This window comes from Dasypus novemcinctus, chromosome 10 (assembly GCF_030445035.2).
Source record: "Dasypus novemcinctus isolate mDasNov1 chromosome 10, mDasNov1.1.hap2, whole genome shotgun sequence".
NCBI classification, from domain to species: Eukaryota; Metazoa; Chordata; class Mammalia; order Cingulata; family Dasypodidae; genus Dasypus; species Dasypus novemcinctus.
Genome location: NC_080682.1, coordinates 119,802,365 through 119,829,722, shown reverse-complemented (window position 1 = coordinate 119,829,722; position 27,358 = coordinate 119,802,365). Strand labels below are relative to the sequence as shown.

The 27,358-nt window shown below is 45.6% G+C and overlaps 1 protein-coding gene and 1 pseudogene across 4 annotated transcripts in view; both read right to left on the bottom strand.

Annotated features, from left to right (window-relative positions):
* Window positions 1–7,730: 7,730 nt before the first annotated feature.
* Window positions 7,731–27,358, bottom strand: part of CCDC83 (coiled-coil domain containing 83) — a 75,457-nt gene continuing 55,829 nt past the window's right edge. For all 4 annotated transcript variants that reach the window (XM_058306123.2, XM_058306124.2, XM_058306125.2 and 1 more), the window contains 5 exons: window positions 26,276–26,344; window positions 14,670–14,791; window positions 11,276–11,355; window positions 10,558–10,763; window positions 7,731–8,071 (listed from right to left, as the gene is read on the bottom strand). In XM_058306123.2, coding sequence (XP_058162106.1) covers window positions 7,871–8,071; window positions 10,558–10,763; window positions 11,276–11,355; window positions 14,670–14,791; window positions 26,276–26,344 — 678 coding nt within the window. In that variant the 3' untranslated portion in view covers window positions 7,731–7,870. The remainder of the gene's footprint in view (window positions 8,072–10,557; window positions 10,764–11,275; window positions 11,356–14,669; window positions 14,792–26,275; window positions 26,345–27,358) is intronic.
* On the bottom strand, window positions 19,972–21,045 carry LOC131280114 (DNA fragmentation factor subunit alpha pseudogene; annotated as a pseudogene).

The following is a 27,358-nucleotide window of genomic DNA, read 5'->3' as shown; positions in this document are numbered from 1 at the left end:
AGTGCTGTGAACACGGAGCCACTGCCAGCTGGACTAATGAAGGGGAAACGACTTCCCCGGCAGCGCCGTGGACGCGGCGGCCTGGCCCACCGACGTCTTCTCGGGCCGGGAAGCAGGCCCACCCGTGTGTGTGGAAAGGGGGCGCCTGCCCCGGAGCTGGGAGAGGGTGGGCCCTCTGCCTGGTCGTCCAGAAAGAGTCACCAGCCCAGCTTTCTCAGACGCCGGGGCGTTGTGGAAGGCTGGCTGCCACCCGGAAGCTTGAGGAGGGTGGAACCCCGATTCCAGCCACCACCTCGTGTGTGAGGAGGGGCAGCTGCAGGAATGTCCCCCGCTGCCGTGCTTCGAGATGGTGGAGCCCCCACCCCAGCGTGGGGGGGAGCGGGGCCACCAAGCAAGCCTGGAGAACAGCTTCATGCTGCAGATGACTCGCAGACCCGAGCTCCTACGGAGTATGCCCTGCAGGGTTTTGGAACGTTTGGGACCTGTGGCCCCTGTTATCCTTCCAGTTTCTGCGGATGGAAATGGGGACTTTTGTCCAATGACTGCCTGCCCCTCCTTTGTATATTGGAAGCAGATGACTCATTTTCTACATTTCACAGATCCACAGCTCAATGGGAATTGTGGCCCAGGACAGACCCCACCTACAGCTGATTTTTTTCTCCCCTTCCCCACCACTATAACTGATTTTGATAAAACTTTGTAGTTATATTGGCACTAAAATGATGTAAGGCTTTGGGATATTGCGATGGAATGAATGTATTCTGCATGTGGAAAGAACATGTCTTTTTGGGGTCCAGAGGGTAGAGTGTGACTGAAGCTGGATGGGCCCCCGAAATTATGTTCTTAAAGTTAACCCCCTCCCACGGGTGTGGACCCATGCAGGTGGCCTTTTGATGAGGCTCCTTCAGTACGGTGTGGTCCAGGGTGGGTCTTGATCATTCCACTGGAGTCCTTCATAAGAGGATGAATTTCAGGTGGAGAGAGAAAGCCACAGAGGCCGAGAGAAAGCCAGGGAGAGCAGGAGCTGACAGCAGTGAGACCCCGAAGAGAAGGCAGGTGCCAGGAGACCCTGCAGTGTGCTTGTCCATGGGAAGGGGCGCCCAGGACTGCTGGCAGCTGGTCTTCGGGGAGAAAGCATCACTGACGACACTTGATTTGGACATTTTCATGACCTCAGAACTGTGTGCTTGTAAGTTATTAAGTGCGTATTTAAAAGCCAACCCATTTCTGGGTTGCATTTCAGCAACCTAGCAGACTAAAACAGGGCTGAAATCTAACATTCTAAATCTGGAACACTCTCACTTGCTCCGATACCAGACTTTGATCCTATTCCTGTCCATCCCACACCTTTATGTAATTCCTGTCACAAACTACAAGTTTATGCATTGAGTCCAAAACCACTGATTTCTCATTACATTTTATGTATCTACCTGTAGGTAGTAAAAAGTGGAGTTTCAAACCAAAAATACAGTAGTAGTGGCATTTATATTTATCCATTTTGTTACCCTTGCAGAGAGCTTTGTTTCTTCCTGCAGCGTCATTGACGGTCCAGTGTCCTTTCCTTTCAACCTGCAGAACTTCCTTTAGCATCTCTGGTAGGGCTGGCCTCGTGGTGATGAACTCCCTCAGCTTTTGCTTACCTGGAAATGTATTACTCTCCCCCTCAGTTTTAAAAGAGAGTTTTGCCAGATAAAGAATTCTTGGTTGGCAATTTCTTGCTTTCAGCACTAAATATATCATCCCACTACTTGCTTGCCTCCATGGTTTCAGATGAGAAAGTGGCACTTAACCTTACTGAGGCTCCCTTACATGTGACATTGTCCTTCCCTCATGCAGCTTTCAGAATCCTTTATCTTTGGCATTAGATAGTTTGTCTATAATATGGCACAGTGTCGATCTACTTGGGTTTATCCTGTTTGGAATTCATTGCCTTGGATGTGTATTCATGTCTTTCATTAAATTGGGAAGTTTTCAGCTATTATTTCTTTGCATATTCTCTCTGCTCCTTTCTCTCTTTCTTCTCCTTCTGGGACTCCAATATATACATTGGAGTGCTTGATGGTTCCCACTGGTTCCTCAGGCTCTGTTCACTTTTCTTCATTCTTTTTTTCACTTCTCAGACATGATGGTTCCACTTGCCTTATTTTCAAATTCACTGATACTTTGCTATGTCAGCTCCAATCTGCTGCTGAACTCCTCTAGGGAATTTTATATTTCTTTTACTATGGTCTTCAGCTCTGTTTTGTTCTTTTTAATAATTTCCATTTCTCTGTTAATATTCCCTTGTGTTCATCTGTCATTTTCCTGGTTTCCTTTTGTTCTTTGTCCATTTTTTCCTTTAACTCTTCAACCATTTTTAGGAATTTTTTTTTAAGGAGGTGCTGGGGATTGAGCCCAGAACCTTGTATATGTGAAGCACATGCTCAACACTGAGCTACACTGGCTCCCCAGAACCACTTTTTGGAAGTCTGTTTGGTATGTCACAGGTCTTGTCCTCCTCCTTGATGGTTTTTAATACCTTAATCTTCTCATTTGCCTGGGTCATTTCTTGTTTGTGTTTTATAAACTTTTGTTGAAAACTAGACATTTGAGCATATATAACAATAAGATATAGTAAAAGTTGTAAATTTACAGAAGAAACATGCATACCATCACACAAGGTCTCATACATCACCCCACCACCACCACCTTGCATTGTTGTAAAACATTTGATACAAACTATGAAGGAGCATTGTGAAAATATTACTATTAAATATACTCCATATCTTACATTTGATGTATTTTCCCCTAACCCACCACATTATTAACACCATATATTTGCTTATAGTTAATGAGAGAACATTCTCATGTTTGTCCTGTTAACCACAGTTTATCTCCCACCATTGGATTCCCTGTGTTACACAGTCCCATGTTTTGGACAATCCATTCAATGTGTGTACTCACTGGCTCTCATTTTCATCGTAGAGTTGTGCTGTCATCACCTCAGGCAATTTTAGCACATTTTCATTACTCCAAAAGGAAAAATGCCATGCCCCTCTACACCCCCTTGGATGTCCTTTAGAACTGAAGTATCTTTTTGCCATTGCTGCAAAATATTACAATATTACTATCATCCACAAGTTAAATTTGTCGTAATTTCCCCATTTATCACTGTGTTCTTAGTACTGTGTAAAAGAAGAGCATTCTTAGATTATACTATTAACCACAGTCTTCCTCCACCACTGAAATCACTGTTGTACATTCCCTAGATTGTTCTCTAGCATTTGCGTTCACAGACTACCCCTTTCAGCCACTATCACATTTATAAATCAACAGTGTTACTACACTCACTATAATGTGTTACTATCAACTCTATTCATTTCCACACTTTTGCAATTAACTTTATTAATAACGCTACATACATTAAGCATCAGCTCCATCAGCTCCCATTCTCAACCCACATTCTATTTCCTAGTAACCTATACTCTAGAGTTTACCTCCATGAGTTACTCACCGATTTAGTTCATATTAGTCAGACCATACAATGTTTGTCCTTTTGTGTCTGGTTTATTTCACTCAACATAATGTCCTCAGGGTTCATCCTGTTGTCATATGCATCCCAATTTCATTTCTTCTTACAGCTGAATGGTCGTCCATTGTATGTATATACCACATTTTGTTTAGCCATTCATCGGTTGATAGATAATTGGGCTGATTCCATATTTTAACAACTGTTAATAATGCTGCTATGACCATTGGTGTGCAAACATCAGTTTGTGTCCTTGCTTTCAGTTTTTCTGAATATAGTCCTAGTGATGGTATTGCTGGATCAATCAGCAGTTCTATATACAGCTTCTCGATTATTGCTGGAATTGATACTCTGAGATGTCTATTCCTTAGGCTTTATCCAGCTAGTATTATGAGAGTATGTTCCTTGGTTGCCAGGGGGAGGGGGAATAGGGGGGAGGGACAGGGAGAGGGAGGGGGAGTGGGAGGGGGAGGGAGAGGAGAAGGAGGAGAAAAAGAAAACCCCTCTTCCCAGTCTTTGCAGACTGACTGGTGCAAGGGCTGTCCTTCAGGGCTTATTTATGCAATGAGTAGAGAAGAGCTCCATGCCAGACCTACAAGCCTCCCCAGTCCGTTCTGAGCACGCATCTTTTTTTTTTTTTTTGGCGCGCGCGCGTGTGTGTGTTTGTGTGTGTGTGTGTGTGTGTAGCCAGAGGAATCCCCCCATTTACCCAGTAACTCCCCTCGTCTCTAGGAAACGGTTTCCTCTTGGTTCTGCGGACGTGCGGCAGGCGGGCCTGCCTGCTTTCGCTCAGACCCTGTGGAAGCACCCACGAGAGCTGCCAGCTGGACCTGCTCCCAGCCGCGCTGGAAGGTCACTGCCGCCTCCGTGCTGAGCCAGTGCGGGGTGGGGGCGCAGCCGGCCGGGGCCTTTGGAGCCTACCCCCTTTGTTTCTAGATTGCTTGCCCTTTACTGCAGTCCTTTTACTGTTTTTTTTGAACTTTGAGAAAGATGGTCCTGCCAGTTCTTGCTGGTTGTGGGGGGACCATTTCTTGACGCATCTTGCTGCGTATTGCCCTGGGAACAGGGCAGGGCATACAGTCTATTTTTGGAAATGTTTCTTGTGTACTTGAAAAGTATCTGTACTCTGCAATTCAACTTTTTATATCCTTTTTTTTTTCCCCTGATTGGTCCCTTGTTGTTGAGAGGGGTGTGGTAAGATCTTTAGCTCTTATTGGAATATCTCTTTATCTTTTAGATTGGTAAAGTTTTGCTTTATATATTTTGATCCCATGTTTATTAGATGCATACAAATTTTGGATTATTATCATCCTGATGTGTTGACCTATTTATTGTGATGAAATATTTCTCTTCATTTCTTTTTTATTTCTCTTAAAACTTCTTACCTTCAAGTTTTTGTCCGATAACAGTTTAGATACAACCTCCCTTTTGGTTAATGTTTGCATGCCTTATCTTTGTGCATCTTTTTACTTTCAGTCTATCTGTGGCCTTATATTTTAAGTGAGTTTCTTATAAAGAGCTTTATAAATAGGCCTGGTTTTTAAAAATCTACTCAGAAATCTTTGCCTTTTAATTGGAGTATTTATTCAATTTACATATAATGTAACTACAGACATTTTTTGGGTTTAAATATTTCATCTTGCTATTGTTTTCTATTCATATCTCTGATTTATGTTTCTTAACTTCAACTCCCTTGCATTTTTTTTTAAAAACCAAGTCCTTTTTAATATTCTGGTCTCATCTTATATATTTTTGCTTATTTTTATTATTCTTTTTTTATTACCATAAAGATTACAATATGCACCATTTGTGGTGGTTTGAAGCTGGTATGTACCCCAGAAAAATTTAATCCATTCCTGGGGGTATGAGCCCATTGTAAGCAGGATCTTGTGATGAGGCCACTTCAGTTAAGGTGTGACCCACATATTCAGGATGGATCTTAATCATTTTACTGGAGTTTTTTAATAAATGGAATGAATCTAGACAGAGGGAGGAAAAAGCCACAGGAGCAAGAAGGTGAAATCAACAAAACTAGGAAGTGGAGGGAGAGACCAGCAGATGTCACCGTGGGTCTTGCCATGTGGCAGACGAGCCAAGACCTTCCAGCTACTGGTCTGGGAAGAAAGCATGACCTTTTTTTTTAATATATATGTTTTGTTTTGTTTTTTACCTTTTTTTTTTTTAATTCATTTTTTTAAAAAATATTACATTCAAAAAATATGAAGTCCCATTCAACCCCACCGCCCCCCAGCAACACTCTCTCCCATCATCATGACACATCCATTGCATTTGGTAAGTACATCTCTGGGCATCGCTGCACCTCATGGTCAATGGTCCACATCATAGCCCATACTCTCCCACATTCCATCCAGTGGGCCCTGGGAGGATATACAATGTCTGGTAATTCTTCCTGAAGCACCACCCAGGACAACTCCAAGTCCCGAAAACGCCTCCACATCTCATCTCTTCCTCCCATTCCCCGCACCCAGCAGCCACCATGGCTACTTTTCCCACACCAATGCCACATTTTCTCTGTGGACATTGGATTGGTTGTGTCCATTGCACTTCTATGTCAAGAGGGGGCTTAGATTCCACATGGATACTGGATGCAATCCTCCTGCTTTCAGTTGTAGGCACTCTAGGCCCCATGGTGTGGTGGTTGACATTCTTCAACTCCATGTTAGCTGAGTGGGGTAAGTCCAATAAATCAAAGTGTAGGAGTTGAAGTCTGTTGAGGTTCAGGGCGTGGCTATCAATTTGTCAGTCCAGAGATTCAAATCCCCTAGATATATCTTAAACCCCAGCACCAACTACAATTCCAATAAAGTAGCATGAAAGTCCCGTGAAGAGAGATCCCATCTGAGTCCAGTTCCATCACGCAGAAACACCAGCTCCAAAGAAGGGCCAACTGACATGGCAGTGAACCCCATCTGCCATGACCATAGAACCCGTGGGTCTCTTTAGCCCTCAAAAGAACCAATACCTGGGGTTGTATCTACTTTATCTGTCTCTGAGACTCTGCTCAGGTGTGCATAAGGGCAATCCTTCTGACAGCCTCCAGACTCTTTTTTAGAGACTCATAGCCATATAAACTCATTTCTTCTTTCCATTTCCCCCTTACATTAGGTCATGGGGGCCTTACTTTAAACCATCAACCAATCGTTTAAACAGACGTAGGTGCCAAATCAGAGACAATGAAGAAGAGCCATCGGGGTTAGCAAGTTAGAACAAAATGTGGGGTGCCACATACAGAGCTTCAGAGGTGAGAGCGGTGGAACAATGGTCGAGAAGAGGCGGCGAGTTGGTGAAAGCACTTGGATCCCACGGGGTGTGGGGGCACAGAAGAATACATGCTACCCGAGAGGGAGACAGGGGACGAGGGTCCTTGTGTGGGAGGCCCGGTGCCAGCGAAGGCTAGAGAGCGGAGGGTCTTCGGCAGGGTTCCAGCAGGTGTGGTGAGCAGGGTGGGCGGGCGTAGGAGGGAGGGGGAAGGACTGAGCGGGGGGGAGCAAAGTGAAGGAGAGCTCCAGGCGCGTGCTGGGGGTGGCGCTACTTCCAAGGCACACGGGGAACCTCTCCCGTGACCGGGGAATGTTAGCAGCACTTGGGACTGAGTGAGCAAGGAAGAATGGTTCCTCTTCCACATGTCGCTAGCACCACACCAGTGGTTCACATCCAAGGATCACAGAGCTGTGACCCTGGGGCCACTGTACAGCCGCAAGGATCCCACAGGGGTGCCGTCAGGTTCAGACGGCCGCGGCGCCCCTGGTGGGGGGTCCCCTAGAAGGGAGATGGTGATGGACCCCTGCAGAGACCTAGCTCTTCAGACCTGGTGGAGTTGGTGGGAGGGAGTCTGTCTGTCAGTGGAAAGTTTTTATACAACAAACTAACACCCTCAGACTGACCTGTTTCTAAATTTTTTGATATTCATTCTAAACAGGGTTAGGGTAAAGAGCAGCCTTGGCCTGTGGCCTGCCTGCCCGTCATTCAGCACTCTCAGAGGGAGAGAGGTGTAGTCGATGTTACACAGACCTCTAGATTTCTCTCAGAAAAAAAGATTTCAAATTAAACTATTTAACATTGGGATCTTAGGTTAATTAATTTTTCAATGGAAAGGAAGCTCCAAGGCCGCCGTGACCCTGCTCTCATGCTTCTGCATACTTCAGCACAGGCTGTGCATTCATGTTGTCACTCATGCCATGCCGGTGAATGAATAGCTGAATCTTGGAAATCTGATTTAAGTTTAATTATGACCTTCAGAAATAACTTTGCCTAAGAGTTATCCTAATAACTGGTTTAAAATGTTCAAAAGTGTTTTCTTTTAAAAAAAGTAAATGATATCCTTCAATTCCCAAAATATGCTTAGGAGGAAAAGCTGCTTTTATCTGGCAGTTCTCGGTGTTGAAGAAAGGACTTCATCATCTTGAATGTTATGTGGCTCTCGGGGCTGCTGACGTCTTCGTGGAACTTGACGGGAGCGTCTTTGTCTTGAAAATGAATGGGCATTTTCTTGGCCTCCACTCTCATGAGCTTCACTTCCAGGGGGCCCAAGTTTACGTAATCCTGTGCGGAACAGAACAGGAGAGAGCGGAAGAGGTTACCCAGGAAGGCACCGGCCTCGGGGGATCAGGTTTTCCTGGTGACAGCTGGCCTTTGTCGGATGGATTTCAGGGCCCCCTGTTGCCTGGCTGCTGGATAACGCATGGAATAGGGGACCTCAGTGAATGAAAGTATGTGCCCAGTGGGGGACGGTAGGCAAGGCCACCCTAAGAGCACACAGCAAGGCTGCAGCGCGAAGCACAGGAGGCCGGGGGTGCGGCTTACCGGCTACAGAGTGGGGGGAGAGCCTCTGCGAGCGCTTTGGCTGGTGAAAGCAAGTGTTGGCTACATAAATATAGTCCTCTGGTGGGCAGGATATAAAGGGCATAACCACAGCAGAGTGTTCCATAGTATTCAAGAACAGAAGGGAAGGTCCACTTTGACTATAAATATTCCAAGATGGAAAAAGTCCTCCGTGAATTTTAGGCTTTCACAGGATCTTTGGCTACTGTATAATAAAACGAACCACGTTCTGCTAAAACTCATGGTCAGTCTGAGGTATCGACCAGCAGAATTAGAAGTCTAAGTTAAACGAACTATGTTTGGAATTAGAGTTACACTGATATGAAATCCCACAGCTCACCCTTAGCTGGGGTGAGACCGCGCAGGCCCTGCTTGATGTCCCTCCTGGGCTCCCCAAAGCTTAGCTCTCTCTCTTTTGGGCTCCTTTGGCGCTTGGGCTCAGCCAAGCTCTCCTGAGCCCGCTTCAGGCCAGGCCTGTCCCACGTGCTAGGCTGCCGTGAGCAGCTCTCTGCTGGTTGGGAAGATGCCGCAGCGGGGCATGCTCCTGTGCGGTCACTGCTGGCTTTCTTGTGTATCTACTAGCCTGCCACACGGGCCTCTGGGGGACCGCCTTTCTGCCTGCTGCCCCCCAAATCCCCAAGCAGTTAGCAAGTACTTGGCATATTATCGGATTCTCTGGAAATTCTTATTTGAATTTAGGAGAATCAAAGAAGAAAAAAAAGAAGGTGATGTTTAAATTCTCAAAAGTGCATGTAATTGTATTTAGCTTCTAAAATGCGTCATTATAATTATAGTGCTATGATAAACAAGATAGCAGCAAACAAAGTAACAGAGGGCTACCGCACATTTTAGAGGAGGATTCCAAAGTGAGGAACCATGGCCGTGGCAGTTCCACCTCATGAAAACATCCCACGGAAATTGAGGAAGGTCATTGTCGCCCAGGGCCCAGAGAGCACGAGGTCCTCGTGACACACGAGGAGCTGTGATTCTGAGGTATTCATGGGGTGCTGCAGAGACTAAACTCAGTCCTTTACATGGTTCTTTGATGATAGCAGACTGAGTTATGGTCAGTTAAAATGGTTTTTTTTTGGTTTTTCTGCTTTCTTACAGCACTCTTTCTCCTTTAAGTTCTGGGAGAACCTTTAAAGTTCTTAGATGTACCAAGAAAAGGTAGGTATGGGGGTAACTGTAATATACTAAAAAGAAGTTTAGAATGAAAAGGACCGAAACTTCAGGCTTCAACTAATGGTGTAGATGGTAGTTTGTACTTTCTAACAATGGTTACACCGATGTGTATTCTAGATAGCACATGCGTTTCTTAAATGTAAAGCTGACCCCTCTCTATCAAGAGTCAGGATCTATGTTTCCTCCCCTAGGACAGAATTTTGTAAGTACATCAGTCGAAAGAATAAGATGGAAGCGATGGTGTATGTGTTCCAAGGCTAAGGCATACAAAGCTGTGGAGTTTCCGGCTTGGTCTCTGGGCTTGCTTGCTCTGAGGGAGGCCAGACACCGTAACAAAGGGACAGTCAAGACACCCCGTGGTAGGAGTGGATGTGGCTCAAGTGGGTGAACAACTGCTTCCCACGTGGGTGTCCCGGTACCTCCTAAAAAAACGAAAACAAACGAGAAAACCAACTCAGGGGAGCCAATGTGGCTTAGTGGTTGAGCGCCAGCTTCCCAAATACGAGGTCCAGGGTTCAATCTCCAGTCCCCAGTACCTAAAAAAAAAAAAAAAGACACCCCGCGGAGAGGCCAGCTGCCAGGGGAGCTCCGCCGGCCGTGTGGCTGAGCCGCCTTGGACTTGCTCCTCCTGCCCCAGTCAGGCCTTCAGCCGAGAGAAGCCCCAGCTGACACACGCCACCCCTGCCTGAGTGCCCCAAGTGGAAACGGCCCAGTCGAGCTCGTCCTGAACTCCTAACTGACAGAAGCCCTCAGAGAGGATGAATGGGCGTCGCTCTAAGCCCCCAGGCCTGGGTGCTTTCCTTGATGTAGCGTTAGATGACACACATGCTGTGCTAGTAAGGGAGGTCTGTAAATGAGTTAGGGAGAAACTGAGCAAGGGTAGGAGCGAAAATGGCACCCAGTGAGAGATGAGGGTCAGTTTTACTGATAATTGCAAATAGAGTTTTTAAATTATAGGTTAATTTTCCCATTATGAATAAAACAGCGTTCTCTTAGCAAAGTTGTGTTCACGAGAACCTCACCTTGAAATCTCGCTCATCCTCATATAGTAAGTATTTCATAGGAGAGGCTCCAAACTCTAGGCACGAGCTCTCCTTTTCCTCTGTCTTCATGGGCAGGTATTTGCTAATGCTGTCCTTGTAACTGATAGGTAAAGAAGTGGTCTCAACCAATGGAAACATCATGTTGCTATTATTTTCTTGTATTGGTTGTAATTTTGACTTCACTTCTAGGATGAACACAAAGACATTAATTAGGGATATATTTTGAACAATAAAAAATATATATACTACATTCTTTGTCACATCTTTAACTTGAAGGACCTTTGAGAATTAAAAATGGAGGACTTATTGAAGTGAGAGTGAGCGCCACTTTTGGAAACTCTAAGTTCTAGTTGCTTCTTTTAGCTAATAAGTCATGGTAAACATATAGCAGCCTAAATGTGTGTCAGTGAGGTTGGCTAGATGGGGTCCCAAATCTTGCCAGTGTAGACAAAACCCTGTCCCACTCCACCAGGGTGTGTTTAATCAACTGAAAGATGATCACTGTGATTTGAAAATGGGGTTAGAGAGAGGAGATAGATTGGACTAGCACTGCAAGAGGAAGAGAAATCTGTAAGTGGTGGCACGTATCGATTTCCTGAGTAGTTCTTGGCTCTGAGGTGCCTGCTCGTAACAGATGATCAATAACTATTTGCTAAATTGGAAAAAAATACACATCACCATCACAACAAAATAATACCACTAGTTATTTCTGGCAACTCCACAGGAGTTTCTTCAGGTGGCACCTCCAGTCCAGCTGCTTGGGTAAGATATAGTTGCCTAAAAAACAAAACAAAAAACGATTAAGAAAAGCATTTGTCGGTCAAAAAGTGTTGTAGTACATGCTCACTAGTGTCTGTGTCTATGATAGGGCTGGACACACAGACAAAAAACGAGGAGCCGAAGGTCCAGTGGGGCAGCAGCCCTGGAGTACTATGAAAGGATGGTTTGCATATGGGAACCTCTTATAATTTTTAATGTACATTTTGTGTCATCTATTATCTCTTTTAAAAAAACAATAAATTTGCTAAAATAAAAAATAATATTAAAAGAAAAGGGCGGTTTGAACCAGGACAGACGGTTAGCATAGTGTGAGAAGTGCTGCGGGGACAGGCCAAGATGCACCAGATTCAGCCGAGTGAGGAAACGTTTCCTGGAGGAGAGGAAGCCTGAGCTGAATCCTGAAGGACCAGCAACTGCTCCCCAGGGGATGGGCGGGGCAGGAGGGAAGGGCACACCGAGGTGAGGGCTAAGGTCCTTAGAGTCCCAGAAACGCAGTGAGCACGACACCAGTAAGGTTGCTTTTGTCGTAATCCAGTGAGAAACAACAGTGGCCTGAACGGGATGCACTGAGACGAGGAAAGAAAAAGGAGAGGCAGTGGGGGGAGGAACCCGAGATGGGGGCCAGGTTCTGGCTTTCACTGAGTGGCTTTGCTACAAGCCCGGAGAGTGGCCAGGAGAGACTTTTTGCAGCTCTCTGCACATGTATTTCATTCAGTGTTTCCTTTTCAGAATGGCCCCTGAGGTTTCAGTCTGAAAAGATGTCTTGACATCTCTGCATGGCGTTTCCATGAGGTTTGCCTGGAGCCTGAACGAAGCCTTTGGACTCCTGCGGATGTGCACACAACCCCTCACGCTGGGCAGCTCTGCAACCAAAGTGAGTGCCCTGGAGAGGGGCTGTCAGCTATGTAGCAACATGCATACAAAGTGTTATCCAAGAAGCTAAGGCGCTAGCAAATACTACATAATATTTACATCTGCGAAACCTTCTAAAGATCTAACTTTGTAAAGATTAGTTTTGCTTGCAGCTCTGGTCTGCATGTAGAAGTGACCGAGGCCATGGAATTCTCTTCTCTACTGGTTTTTCCCATTTTGAATAATTAAGATCTTTTGAAATGCCACAACAATCATAAACTTGGCATGTCAGTCATTAATCTTTATCACTTTTGTAGCACCACAGGGCAGCCACACTTGATTCTTAATGATACGGAAAATATTTTAAAAGATGGAATCTTTTTAAATGTCAAATAGACTTGCAGGTTCTGATCCCCTAGCCTTGGCCCTGTGGCACTGCAATCCCTGGCAGTCCCTTCGGGCTGATTATTTTTAGTTGCCTTATCTGTTTTTCACTCTAGTGTGTCAAAAAAATCTGTGATGTTCTATGTGAGTTGTGAAGGGAAAAAGTTTGGAGAGCTCTAGATGGGAAATGTAGTAATTCTGTTAGCCAGAATATCCCGTTTCTCATCCAATTGGAAAACAGAACTTTTTATATGTCTGCTGAGGCAGTTTATGTCTATTTCTCACCACCAGTTAGGTACTATAAAGGACTGAATTATCAACAAAGAGGTAGAAAGCATTTGTCATAAAATATATAATTATATTTTACATATTAGCAAGTACGTATGTTTGACTAGGAAATGAGTACAGTAAAAGCTCTTGAGCACTCAGGCTATCCTTCGGGTTGAAAAGTGTAACAGATAATTGAGGGTTTAAAAATTCATTTTTCTGTTTCTCTAGGACACTTTAGAAAGAGCTGCATGAACAGTTGCCTCTAGGAGTTTATAATCTCGTAAAGAAACAGTCATTAAATAAGTAATCACAAGTGTGATAAATTCTGGAAAAGGAGACGTTTAGGGTGACATGAAAAGATACATGAGGGACACCTAACCCTGTTTATGAGAACCCAGCTCTCATAAACATAGCTCCTGCTTTCTCTTGTCCCTTGGGCAAATTTTGGTTTCATCTCTCCCAACTCTGAGGCAGGACTGAGCACTCCATTACCTGTCACTAAGGAAAACCAGTCCATGAAGCCCTGAGGAACTATGAGTGTTTCTTGACCACTTTGTGGGGAAGGCCAAGTGAGAGTTAAATTGCATACTGCGTTCAACACGCAGCAACCCCCCTAATGAAAAGCCCCACCAAAGGCTTTTCATCTTTCCTGCCCTTGCCAGGTCCTTTCTGGCTAGAGAAAGAATCCCCTTTGTTATAATTATCATCACATCACTCCATGCCAGCTCCCATAGAGAACCGAGCAGGGTGAGCAGAGAAGTTGGGCTGGCGATTTGGAGGGGAGCTCTTTTCTAAGGTTTGGCCAGTATAGAAATCAGGAAAAGCGGGCAGTGCACAGCAGATGCAGCAGTTTTTAGCAGCACAAGCCAAGCTGGCAGAGATTAGACATGATCACCAAGAAGGCAGCAGCTGCCGATGAAAGAATTGAGTGGGCAAGTGGGCAGGAGAGTGGACCTGGAGATCTTCTGATCACAGAGAGGAGGGCTGGCAACACAGTGCCATGCCTTCTGGGGGACAATGAGGCCCCCACCCCTAAGTTTCCTCAAGGGCCTCTGCTCAAGAGACTGGCAATACAGGAGACCAGTACTCAACCACTTCATTCACCCACCCCCTTGTCTACACTCGGATCTCTCCAGGCAGCACACATAATGGCAGAAGGAGGCCAGTGTCCACTTTCTCCATCCTTCCCCACCAGCCATCAGCCCATATTCCAGGGCTCTAGCTTTCTATCAAGTTTGGTAGAATAAGACTTCTTTTATCAGATAAGTAAAAAAACAGCCTAAAATAAAAAGCCATGTACACATTTGATTTCTTTTGTGCAGAAGCAAATGTGGCTTGGAGTGCCAGGCTATTTTCTCTCTCCTAGAAAACAGTTTGGCTATTTCATTAACTCTCAAAGGAAATAATCAATTCCACACCTGTAGAACACCTGTGGGAAGCTTCTAGAAAGTTAATCACTCACTCCCTTGTCCTAATTCTGTACCTCATGTGTTGCCCGCTGATTGCCATGCATTTGTTTTCATGCCTATCCCCAGCTGGCCTGGAGGCTCCTGAAGGTTGGCAGTTGTGGTGCTCACGTGATTATGCACTTGATAATATGATTACAGCACATTGCTAGAGAAAAAGCAATGATCACACTGCACCAATGGTCACTACTAAGAATCTACGCTTCTTTGAGACTGTTTTGTGAGTTTCTTTCTTCTAGACTATTGCACTCTGGAGCATTGAAGAATTAAAGCAGTTTTTAAAAATTACATATACACATGTTTATGAAATTATTTTTTAGGTATGTTAATGACTGTTACCTGGATATTTTGAGATCCACAAGTCTACAGTTGAACAGTTGATCAATAAGCACCAAATTTTCTTCTTCCAGTTCATGAATAGTTTTTTCCAACTTTTCTACTTCCTTCCTGTGGACTGCAATCTGTTCTCAAAAGAAGAGAATGGATGTTGGTACTTATTTACCTAGTTCTATTTAGCCTTCTATAAGAAATTCAACTCCTGAAAGTGCATTTGCCTGAGGGAAAGATTTATCACGTATTATTTATTACTGGATTTGCTTTGTCCTTCTTCTTTAAGAAGGAATGAGAGGAATGCTTTTCCAGGTCATCACCAGAACTTGTTTGCATAGATAGGCAGTCATTACAGAATGGCAGAAACTGTCCCTTCCTACCTTCAAAAATACTGCTGGACCTCTACATGAGTTAGAGGCAGAGAGAAAAAGAAAACAAAGAGAATTAATTTAGCGTTATGGTATATTAAGAGTTAAATGAGGATCTGTCTAAGGCTAATTATAAACAACACAATGAAAACTAATAAAATTGGGGAAAAATTCTATATTATGGTACTTTTTTTCTCTCCCCTCTTTTCCGCACCCTGCTGTTTTTGCTGTGTGTGTCCATTCATTCTGTGATCTTCTGTTTCTATTTCTCTTTTTGTCTTCTCTTCTCGTTTCCTCCTCTAGGATTCACTGGGATTTGATCCTGGGGACCTCTGATGGGGAGAGAGGCTCCCTGTCACTTGCACCATTTCAGTTCCTGGTTTCTGTTGCGTCTCGCTTTGACTCTCCTTTTCATCTCTTTTTCGTTGTGTCATCATCTTGCTGCATGGCTTGCTGTGTGGGCACTGGCTCACCGCATGGACACGCCTTTACCAGGAGACCCCGGAGATCAAATCAGGGTCCTCCCGTATGGTAGACAGAAACCCAAACCACTTGAGCCAAATCCCTATGGTATTTTCAAAAAGAGAAGTATAGGCCTAGCTGCCCTTTCAATCAGCATCTACAATATAAAAGTGCTGGGATTTTCCTGAGAAATATCAGGTAGATGAAATACTGTTCATTAATTAATTAATTCATTCAGTTGTTTTGTTGCCAGAAACTATATTATATTTAGGGAACAGAAGATCAACAAATACAATAAGCTTTAAGGATCTCTTCGCTTATTGGGGAAGATGGGAAGAAAACAGAAAACAGTGTGATGAAAACCATAAGGGAGGCTGTCCAGGGCCTGTGAGAGCCAAGAGGGTTCATCCCTCCCTCTCAGGTGTGAGGGGCACAGGAGGGATGACATCTCATCTGGATCTCAAAGGCCAAGTAGGGATTCCCTACACAGTTAAGAGAGAGTGTATTCTAGGCAGAGGGAACAACGTATTCAAAGGCACAATGATTTTGATGGGAGTAGACACGAAGTGGGAGTAGGGGAGAGCAGAGAGAACTGGAGAAGTAAGGCAGCGCCAACTAGTGCTGAAGAGTGGAACTACCCTGTAGTTACTGGAAGACCAGGGACAGACGTAGCAGGCACATTCTTACCAAATAAATACGGCTAACTCAAATAGGAACACGATTTGCTGCTTCTGTTGCTGGGAGTGCACTTTGATCGCGTGTCTAAGGAAGGCCTGATGTGGGAAGAATATATAAAGCATGCTGCAGGGCAGAAGCACCAACTCACTTCTCTTCCCACCCAAGGGAAGCAGCTTGAGCTCTGCAGTGCTGGACCAGGAGGTGCTCATGGCAAGAGGTCTGGACAACAGAGGAATTCGAAGTACGAGTATAAACTAGAGAGGGTAGGGAACTGAGGATAAGAGAAGGATAAACTGGAAGAAGTAGAGCACTGAGGGAATACAATGAAACAGGAAAGGCACGGGGATTTAGATTCAGTGTCGCTTGACCAGAGCGGCCAAGAGGCTAACTGAGATGGAACCCAGAAGGAGATGACTAACATTTTCTGCTTTGTAATGGAGATTTAATTATTGTATTTTGGAATCCTGACACATTCAATATATTACCACATGCCTGTCTTGACTGAATCAGCCATTTATTAGGAGCTGGGGTTCTGACTGCGGAAGGCTCTGTGCGAGACTGAGAAGGAGACAGACGTGAACAAGGAGGGCCCCTTCCCTCTAGAGAGGTTACAAACCAGCGAACAAACGCACAAGTACAAGGCATTACGATACTGGAAAAAGCACAGACTTTGCTGGTCGCTTGGAACTAGAAAGAAAAGCATAAATTATTGATCTGCCTCCAACAATTTAGTAAAACCATTTAAGCTGATAATACTCAATTCCAAAGCTAAGGGTTGGTGCTCTAGGATCTCATATGTTGAGACAATCAACTTGATTGCAAGCTTGAACGCCTTAGGGAAAATTTATAATTTTGAAATGTGAAAGGAGAAAAAGAAATTAAAGTTAGAGGCTGTAAACAGAAGGAATTAGCAGACCATTTGGAAATGTTTGACCTAAGAGCTTGGCATGCTTGGGAGGCAGGAAGCACAGTTCTTGGTCTCTTTCCAAAGCTTGGGCTGAGGGCCTTTCGAGGAGTTACGTGCAGCTTTCAGGCTAAGAGGTGCCTATGATAGTGCTCCCCATTTGGAGAACCAAGGAAGGTCTTATCAGTTGACATCCCCCTCCCAGTCTTTTGAAATATTAGGGAAATAAATGAAAATGGGTCCTTTTCATGATCTTTGGAGTAAGAAAGTAAAAATGAAGAAGTGAAAGGCTGCTTTTTCTTTCCTGCCCTCATCCTCCTCAAAGATGTGCCCCCAAAATATACATAGATATGGAGAAAGATTATTTAGTTAAAGCTAATATAAATCGGGGACCTAGGATCCTTAATAAAATACATGTTCTTGATATTTTCCTGATAGATCCAAGTGAGCCTTAGACCTTCTTCTACTTGAAACTCTGATTGCTAATCTCTGCATCCTTCATCTAGTTTCTCTGCCTTTCCATTTGTTGAGTTAGGCTAAGTCATTTGGACATTTCAGCTTTCTCCATTTTCCTAATAAGCACACTAAATAAAACCAGATAATGGAAGTCATGCAATGGGATGTCTCTGAATCCTTCCCAGAGATCGAAGCTTTTTATTATTGTTGAGAGAGAGTTAAACAGAGAAATATTTACAGGAGTTCTATTATTAAATATCCCTTGTTACCCATTCTAAACCTTCCCCAAAGAAATTAATTGACATGCATTATTCTATTTCCAGGCAGTTTTCAATTATTGTGATAGTATGTATGACCAGAAATGGTTTTAATTAATTTTGTGAGTAAATTTAATATGATAAAATGAATTTCTATTGAAATAAAGATAAATTAAATGCAATAATTTCCTTAAAATGATTTGTCCTTTATTGTAGAGTTCTTTTTGCTCATGATTCAATTAAACTCAACATTTTTCTTTATTTCCATTGAATTAGTAGTAGTAAAAAATAAAAGCAAAATTTGTGGCTTTAGTAGACAGTGTTAGGTACCAAAATAGCCTTTCATGTCAGTGAAATATAAATTTCTGTAGCCATTTTCCATAAACCTAAGATCTATAACATATTATAAGATTTAAGATTTGAATTATTAAATTACTGATTAGACCCATACAGCTATATTTTAATACAAGAATAAGAACTAAATTTCTTTAACAATTGCATTCCCCTTGAATTTTTTGTTTGTTCGCATGAAAATAAATTTAATGACCTTTTATGCCCCCCACTGATAAAACATACTAGAAAAATGAACAGTTTCACAGTTGTTAAGATATAATTTCACAATACTGTATTAGCTATTAGAAATCGTGAATCACGCTCTGCATGTCCCTATGGCTTGCAAACTTAATACGTGCCTTGAAATGAACAAACAAAAAAATTAACTTTCTTTATTTTTAAAGATTTATTTTTATATATTTACCACCCCCCCACCGTTGTTTGTGCTCCTGCCTGCTCGGCTTCTTTTTAGGAGGCACCGAGAACTGAACCTAGGACCTCCCATGTGGTAGGCAGGAATGCAACTGGTTGAGCCATATCCATTTCCAATTCTTTAACTTTAGAAACAGGTTTGTGGCCATAATCAATACTAGATTATGTCACTTCCTCTCCCATTACTTGTGTTTAAAATTCTGTAGTTCTTTAGAACAAGGATTGAGAGTCCAAAATACAACAATTTCTTTTTACTGCCCTTCACAGTTACTTTTTTTTTTTTGGAGGTACCGGGGATTGAACCCAGGACCTTGTACATGGGAAGCAGGTGCTCAGCCACTGAGCTACATCTGCTCCCCACCATTATTTTTAAGCCAAGAGCCTCAGAATTAATTACAGGGCATGGGCTCTTGTCAGTGTGGCTGTGTGGTTCCAAAGCGGTGGAAGGGCAGATGTTGTTTGGAGGGCGCTGAGGTCAGCCTGTGCAGGAGAACATTCCCAGTGGCAGGATGCCGTCGGAGGTGGGCAGACAGTAGCCAGGGGGTGGCAATGAACGCCAGCACAAGACGAGGCGGCAGGGCCTCCTTGGCATATTTCTGGGGGGAGCTGCGCGGGGGCGGGGCGGCATCTTCAGGATTCTGCAGCTCTTCGGGCAGTCAGTTCCTGGCTGAGATATTCTCGAGGGAAGGCCGGCTCTGGCGCTGCTGGAGGGGCCGGGTAGGCTCCTGGCTACAGGGCCGGTGGGCACTTGGTCTTCCTTATGTCCTAGTTCAAAGCAACACCAGTGCTTTGGGGTCTTCCCTGGTAACCAACTGCAGCAGGAAAAGGGATTGTTGGTGATCGCCTCCCCTCCCCGTACCTGCTGCCCCAATGCTTCCTTTAGGCAAGCAGGATGCGGCAAGAGCAGGTCACACTGTGTCTGCACGGAAATGCTGCCACCTGGTTTGTGTCATGTTAACTTGTCTTGCCCCTTTTCTTATAATACAGCACTAACAGGAAAGGATCTTTGTGGGGAAAAGCTGACTGGAAGGAACTAGAAAGCCCCCCACCAACAGGAAATTCAGCCAGGCTCTAGTCAACACAGTTTCCTTCCCTTTTACCTACAAAAGGAAGGTACTTGGGACAGCTCCCACCCTGCGGGGCTGCCCTGGTGAAGCTTCTAGTTCCCTGGACTTGGAGAGCCAGCACAAGACGATCCGCTCAATTTGCTGAGGACCTGTGGGCCTTGTCACGTGACACTTTACGTCCTGGGGATGGACTTTGGGTCTTCTTCAACCACTGGTAGACCCAGAAGCCACCTCAGAAACCTGAGCCCAGGCATTCCTCGCTGTCAGGTTGGTCGCTCTATTACTGACCTGGGACCAGAGCTCGTGCTTGATGAGCTGAGGAAGGGCACCCATTTTTAAAGCCACTTGATTTAGATTAAATTGGCAGAGAGCAGGCAATTTGGCAGCTGTGAGCCAGGGTCAGCTGAAGAGTACTTGTGCCTCTGCACAGCAGGGCTCCATCTCTATGGCAGGTCATTTTCTGGTGCTCAGTGTCCCTGGCTCCTGTCCACCTCCAAATTCCAACCAGATAAACTCAGCTTTAGGGCAGGACTTCTCCTTCAGTGCCGTGCCCTGGCTTGTCAGTGCAATTTCAGAGGACCTCCCTGCTAATATTTGTGTCAGCCATAAGCACCGTTTCACCAAACGCAGCATTGGATTCTTCCAGTCTCGACAAGACGCTGCTCTCCTCCAAAGCCTGCAGATGAAGCGCTGGGAGTTGTCTGGACTGCCCGGCTTCCTCTCTCTGGTCAAGCACCTGCTGCGGGGGTTCTGGAGCCCCCGGACTATGGCATGACCTTGGCATAATCCCTGAGCCAGGCCTGGGCACAGAACGTCAGAGAGCATTTGGAGGTCCTCTTCTCGCAGCGGATGATGCGAGCTAGATCTTTCTTCAGCTGCCTGCCCAAATTCTTCCTGCCCCTCTCTGAGTTTCACCTACATCAAAGGGTTCCTGGGAAATCCAAGCTGTACCTCCATCTGAATTGTTAAATGCACACTTCTCATTACCAGCCCATGCCACAAACTTAGTCCTGGAAGGTAGACACTGGAAGTAATTGTCGTCCACTATGGTGCCATCTTCTGCCAGGATGACAGTAATTGGTACCAGGGACTTATCAGTAGCCAGAATGTCACAGGCCTGGCTCTTCGGCTCCCCGAGGTAGGAGGCCAGCACCCTTATTTTCAGGGCTGTGATTACCACGCGGCAGATGTGGCCTCAGAACCTGGATTTCACCCAGTTCGGGAGTCTGGGTGGCCCTGGCCATCTCCGTCCTCTTCCTGGACCGACGCCAGGAAGTGAAGGAAGTCCGGTGGTGCCATCCTCTCTCACCTGCAGCATGCTGGGAGATGTCGCCTTGAACTTGTAAAATTGTCATGCCCGTTTTAAAATTGTAGATCCATCCTGGTTCATTTCTGAGAATACTTTGAATTCCTATTCACCTTGACTTTATAAAGGCAATTTAAAGATAATTATCAATATCACAGAAAGCACATTAATTTTTAAAGTGCTTGTTTCTTAGATTCACCAACTCTCTTCAGTCAAATAGAGGGTAGAAGAGTAGAAGCTGACAGGGACATTTTTATCTTAGGTGTCTAGACAGATGGTGAAACAGGAAATGGAGGAGGAAAATATTTAATGAGAAATTTCATGAGTTCTGCTCTAGGGATCTTGACTTTGAAGTATCTTTGGATGTTAGTTGAAACTGAAAAACAGATTCATTTAAAGACAGGTAAGGAAAACCCCAAGAAGTTATGGAGACCTTGGTTCAAACCAACATATAACTAGACATGAGATGAAATGTGACTACAATCATGATTTCCAAATATTAAGGCTGCACTTGATTGTTAACCAACATTATAAAGATTAGAAATTTGTGAACTGGATTGAGGGAAGTACCTGAGGAAGCAATCTCATTACTTTACAGTTTCACTTTATATATAGTCAAAATTAGTAAGATAAGTAAAACTGCTGAGTTTCACTTCACCATTCTCCTTTTTCTACTTAGATGTGTTAAAAAGGCCATCTTGGGAGAAAAATTAATATACACATATGTAAAATTACATATCGGATAATCATTTACTGAATAATGAAGATTTGTTTATAAAATACTACTAATAAGAAATCAACATTTAATTTTAGTTACTTCATATATTCACTTAGGCAGTCAACAGTTTACTGAGGCAGCAGGTGGGGGGAGGAGGGGTCCCGGGGAAGGGTATGTGTTAAAAGTGCAGAGCTGCCCGTGAGCTGGAAGAGTTCATGGAATGGCAGTCGGGTCCAAGGAGCTGGGAAGGATGAAAGGGCGCACTGGAAAGTCAGGCTGTGGGCACATCATGTGCCATGGCAGGGAGTTTGTACTCTACCTAGCAGGTAACGGAGAGTCATTGAAAGGTTTCAAGCAGAGGACTGACGTGACCAGGTTTATATTTTAGAAATACGATTCTGAGGCTGTATGAAGGAGAAATGGAATGCTTCCAGTGTGAGGGAGAAAACCAGGTAAGACGCAGTTGAAAGGGTCTGGGTGACAGGTGAGGATGGCTTGACCGGGGGTGAGAAGGAATGGATGAGAGGGGCTGTGGTACATTGAATTAGGCACCCACATTTAGATATGCTCTTGGTGTTAATTTGCATTCCTGTGGCTGTGAACCCATTGTAAATAGGGTTTCTTGCAGATACAATTTTTAGCGAAGGTGTGGCCCAGCGGCACGAGGTTGGGTCATAACCTGGATTCCTGAAGACCTGACGGAGAGAAAGAAACTGGAGGCAGAGGTAAGAGGGGAGGCCCGGGGAGCCAGAAGGCAGAAGGCGGCGGAAGCCGGCTGGGAAAGGAGAGGACGATGGGGGCGGAGGTGGAGCCAGGGAGCCCCGAGGACACGGCAGCCAGCCCAGAACGCTGCCAGCGCTCCGAGAAGGCGTCGTCATGCCGCTGCCCTGGGCTTGGACTTCTCCGAGCCTCTGGACCGTGGCCAGCACTTCCCACTGTTTACGCCGGCCCAGCGGGTGGTGTCTGTCACAGCCAGGGGTCGAAGCAGAGCTGGTGGGACTTGAAGGCCTCCTTTGGCAGGAAGTGACGAGGACATTTCTAAGATAACTCCTGGGTTCCTGGCTGGGGTGCCGAGATGAGGGACAGACAGCCCAGGAGAGGAGGCAGTCTGGGGGAAAGGGGGAAATGATGGCATCTTTAGGGATCTGAGATGTCTGTGGGACTTTTTTTTTTTTTTGAGGTTTGGGTCTGAGGATTGAACCTGGGACCTCATATGTGGGAGGTAGGAACTCAACCACCGAGCCACACCAGCGCCCTGAGTGTTTTTGTTTGTTTTGTTAATTTGTCTCACTGTTTTTCTGAGGCGCTGGGAACCAAACCCAGGACCTTCCCGTGTGGGTAGCGGGCGCTCAACCACTTTTGCACCTCTGCTGCCCGCTGTGGTGCCCTGGGGTGGAGGTAGACAGCTGGTCGTTGGGCCCGTAGGTCCCTGGAAGGGAGCTGTTTCCACCTGCACAGGACGCTTCATAGGCCTGCAACACAGTCGCCCCTCAGCATTCTTTCAGGGCACTCTGGGTTATAACCACTTTTTCCCCTGTCTTTCTCTTTTACCCAGTTTACTTTCTTGTTTTGCTGGAGCACATTGAGAAATAAATATTATGAGTCCTTGCAATTCTGAAAGCAGCTTTATTTTGCTGTTCATATAGTTTAACTGAGTATAAGATTCCAAGTTGAAAATAATTTTCCATCTGAACTGTCTTATTGAAAAGTCAAGGGAAATGGATGTGGCTCAAGTGGTAAGGCCTCCGCCTACTATATGGGTCCATCCCTGGGGCCTTCTGGTGAAAAAGAAGAGAAGGCGTGCCTGCGTGGCCAGCCAGTGCCTGCGTGGCCAGCCAGTGCCTGCGCGGCAAGCGGAGTGCCCACACGGTGAGCCGAGTGCCCACGTGGTGAGCTGAGTGCCCACATGGTAAGCCAGTGCCCGGGCGGCAAGCCGAGTGCCTGCGTGGCAAGCCAAGTGCCCGCACAAGTGAGTCATGCAGCAAGATGATGACACAACTAAAGAGACACAAGGGGAGAGTCAAGGTGAAGTGCAGCAGAAACCTGGAACTGAGGCAGCACAATTGACAGAGAACCTCTCTCCTCATCAGAGGTGCCCAAGATGGAATCCCAGTGAATGCTAGAGGAGAAAGACGAGAAGAGAAGACAAAAATAGATATAGATACCAAAGATCGCACAGTGAATGGACACAGACAGCAAAAACAGCAGGGCAGGGGCGGTGAAGAAAATAAAGTCTTGATTCTTATTCCTTTGTAGGTTACTCTCCTCCCTGCCAGCTTCCCCAGTACCGCCCACTGGAAACTTTTACAATTTTCCTTTTGTTCTTGATGTTCTAAAACTCATATTCCTTATTACCTCCTAGAAATTTTCTTCTTTTATTTCATAAATGCTTCCTTTTTCTTCTAAACCGGGGTTCCTATTGGTTGGATACTGTACATTCTACCCTGGTACTGTGTAGCTCTTATTTACTGAGGCATCGTGGTTCTCCCTGTTCAGAGAGCAGGTTCTCTACTTCCTACCTTACATTTTATTTTTGTGTTTAAAGCATTTTGTTTTACAAATAAAACATCTTCTGGGATATTTTTAAATTGAGTTGACAGAAGCTTTCTTGGGTTCCCTCAGTTTCCTGTTTGTTCAGCTGTTTGGGTTTTGGTTCCTGCTAGCTGAGCCTCGCCTTCTCCTCTCCTGTGCCGGCTGCAGTCCTGCACCTGGGGCTCCCATTAAGCGAGGCCGGGGAAGGCGCTGGGCTTTCCCTGCACTTGTCTGCCCAGGTCTGTTTCGCAGCAAATCTTCTCCCTGAAGGGGAGCGTGGGCTGGGGGTTCCGGGCAGGGTAGGTGGGCAGGTGGCTTGGGGTGAGGCAGCAGGGCTGGGCCTTGGTGGTGTCTCCTGACGCCAGGCAGGAAGAACCTACTGCGGGCACTGACCCCCCACCAGAATCCAGGCTCTTACCAGGCCACGTGGTCAGTGTCTTCAGAGGAGCCTTCAAGTGCTTAGTCCAAAAGAAAGAGGTGTGCTCTGAGTGAGTGCGAGGGCAGCCGTGACCCGGACGCTCACGGTAGGGACGCGCCCTGTTCAGGCCGGCAATTCATCCCTTGTGTTCTGCCCCAGGCCCCCTTCTCACCGCCTGTGGCTCCTGTGGACTTTGAGCAGAGACTCCTGTGTTTCCAAGGGCAGACTGAGTTTTCCATCTCTGGAGAACTGTTAACACCCGAACCAGAGAGGCTGCCCCTTACGTCCAACAGCACGTGCTCCCACATCTGCTGTGTCTCCTCCAGAAGAGGGCTGAAACTTCACGGTCGTTCCCCCTACATTCTCTTGGCTGGGGGGTTCCTTTTTGTACTTATGTAATTTTATTTCAGTGAGGCGTCTATAGAGCTGGGGGCAGGCTGTCATCTTTAATCACAAAACATACAATTTACAACAGGTTTTACATAACTTCTTCCTTTGCCCAAGATCGAAGCTGCATGCCTGATTCACTCAATAGCCACGCAGTGAGTATTTACGTATTAGGCATCATGGATATACCATTAAAAGGGCAAAGGGTCTGCTCTGGTTAATAAGAAGACAGTGCATCAATAGTTCACGTGGTTTACCAAGAAACAAAGAGAGCACTAGGGAAGGAGCACCTCAGGCTTCCTGAGGAGGTGGGTTACAAAATGATTCACAGGGAAAGTGATATTCAAAGTCCATTCCGACAGGAGCAGTTGGAATTTTCCAGGCAGATGAGGGTATGGGGTTGAGAAGGTAAGAGCAGGTGTTCAAAGCAGAGGCTGCAGCCCGTACACAGTAAGGACAACAGGACGGCACCCAACAACAAAGACTCCTCCGGCCCCAAACGTCCACAACGCGAGGTGAGAAACCCTGCCTGAGAAGTCCTCCTGCGCGCATCCAGCAGGCGCAGCAGCGAGGCATGGCGGAGGGAGGGAGACGGGTGGGCAGTGAGGCCAAGGCGGGCGCCTGGCTCCAGCCGTCCCTGCACGCGCCGCGGAGGGGGTGTGAGGCAAGCCGAGGGCCAGGCTGGGTGGGGGGTGGAGGGTGTGCTAGGCCACGGGCCTGTGACTGTGGGCTTGGTGCGGCTGCAGCCCAGTGCTAAGAGGCCAGAGCGGTTCTCCCCGCAGAGAGGCTGAGGGGAGCAAGGGTGCAGACGAAGCCCCAGGGGTCTGTGCCCTCTTCAGCAACAAACTCTCAAGTGGTCACACCAGCCCTACCTGCCTCAACATCAAGAATCCATCTTGAAGAGGGGCCGGGGAGGAAGGGACAGTAAAAAGCCTGAGCGCTTATCCCAAGACCATGTCGTCCAAAAGAGGCGGTGTAAGCCAGTGGGCAGTGACTTTAGAGTCCCTCTCCAGCCTTGCCTCCGTCACCCCAGAGGGTGCAGGCTCACGAGGAAGACCGAAAGAAGCTTTGCACAGCTGGGTGCATCGTGTGGCCTGTAACCCCCGAAAGACTAAGGGTGATTATGTAGATTATTTCTGGTATGTGTTGAGTAACAGCTTATAATAAAGGTAGGACTCCACTTGAATTTCATTTTACCTGTCAGTCATAGTTCCATGCTTCTCCCATGACATCAGTTCTGTAAATAAGTCATTTCCAGTTCAAAAACACTGAGAGAGAAGAAATTGTTTCCACTTACCTCCCTTTTTAGCCAGTCATTCTCTAAGATCTCTTGATAGCTGTACTTGTCAATGAACTTTACTGCATTCTAAAAGAAAGTTTCTGTATTAAGGAAGAATTGACACATGGGGATTCAAAATTTTAGCAGTGGTGATGTTCAATGAATTTATCGATCATTCAATTTATGTTTTGCAGTTACTTTGAGAACATACCGAAGCACTTTTGGTTCAGGTGCTCTTTCTCTGTTACTATTCTACTGTACTACTTTTTTTTTTTTTTTATGATTTACGTGATCTAGCTGGTGATGTGGAGAACTGGGCAATGCCGTGGCTGCCCGTTCACTCTGACCTCTGTGTGGCTGAAGCTTACTGCCCCAGTGCAATCAGGCAGTAAGTGATCCACTGCACAGTCACGATGGCTAAACTGCGGGACCAACAGTCAGGCTTACAGTCAGACAGATCCAATACACAGCAAAATCATGAACATCCATTAATATATCTTTTTAATTTGAAAGACTGATGCATATGAAAAATAGCAATATACATATTTACAAATCTACAAGCAAACAGTTTAAAGGTAGCAGGCTATAGCAAGGTAGTCTCCTGGAGAAAGGCAGTTCAGATGGAGGAAACTTTGTCACTAGGTTCATAAAATGTAAATTCATTTTCAGCTACTTGGATATTTTACAGTTCCATCCAGAAGAGCTTTATAGTGTATGACAGTATTTTTCTATGACATACTTTTATATAGATGCCATGTTATAAATTTAATGTTATAAATTCATGCTGCAAATCAAATATACAGCTAAGCTAAAGAGCACAACCAAAAGACATTGAGAAACATACTCTAGATCATAAATAATTTAAAAGGTATGCTATGGGAAGTGGACTTGGCCCAGTGGTTAGGGCGTCCGTCTACCACATGGGAGGTCCAAGGTTCAAACCCCGGGCCTCCTTGACCCGTGTGGAGCTGGCCCATGCGCAGTGCTGATGCGCGCAAGGAGTGCCCTGCCACGCAGGGGTGTCCCCCGCGTAGGGGAGCCCCATGCGCAAGGAGTGCACCCCATAAGGAGAGCCGCCCAGCGCAAAAAAAGTGCAGCCTA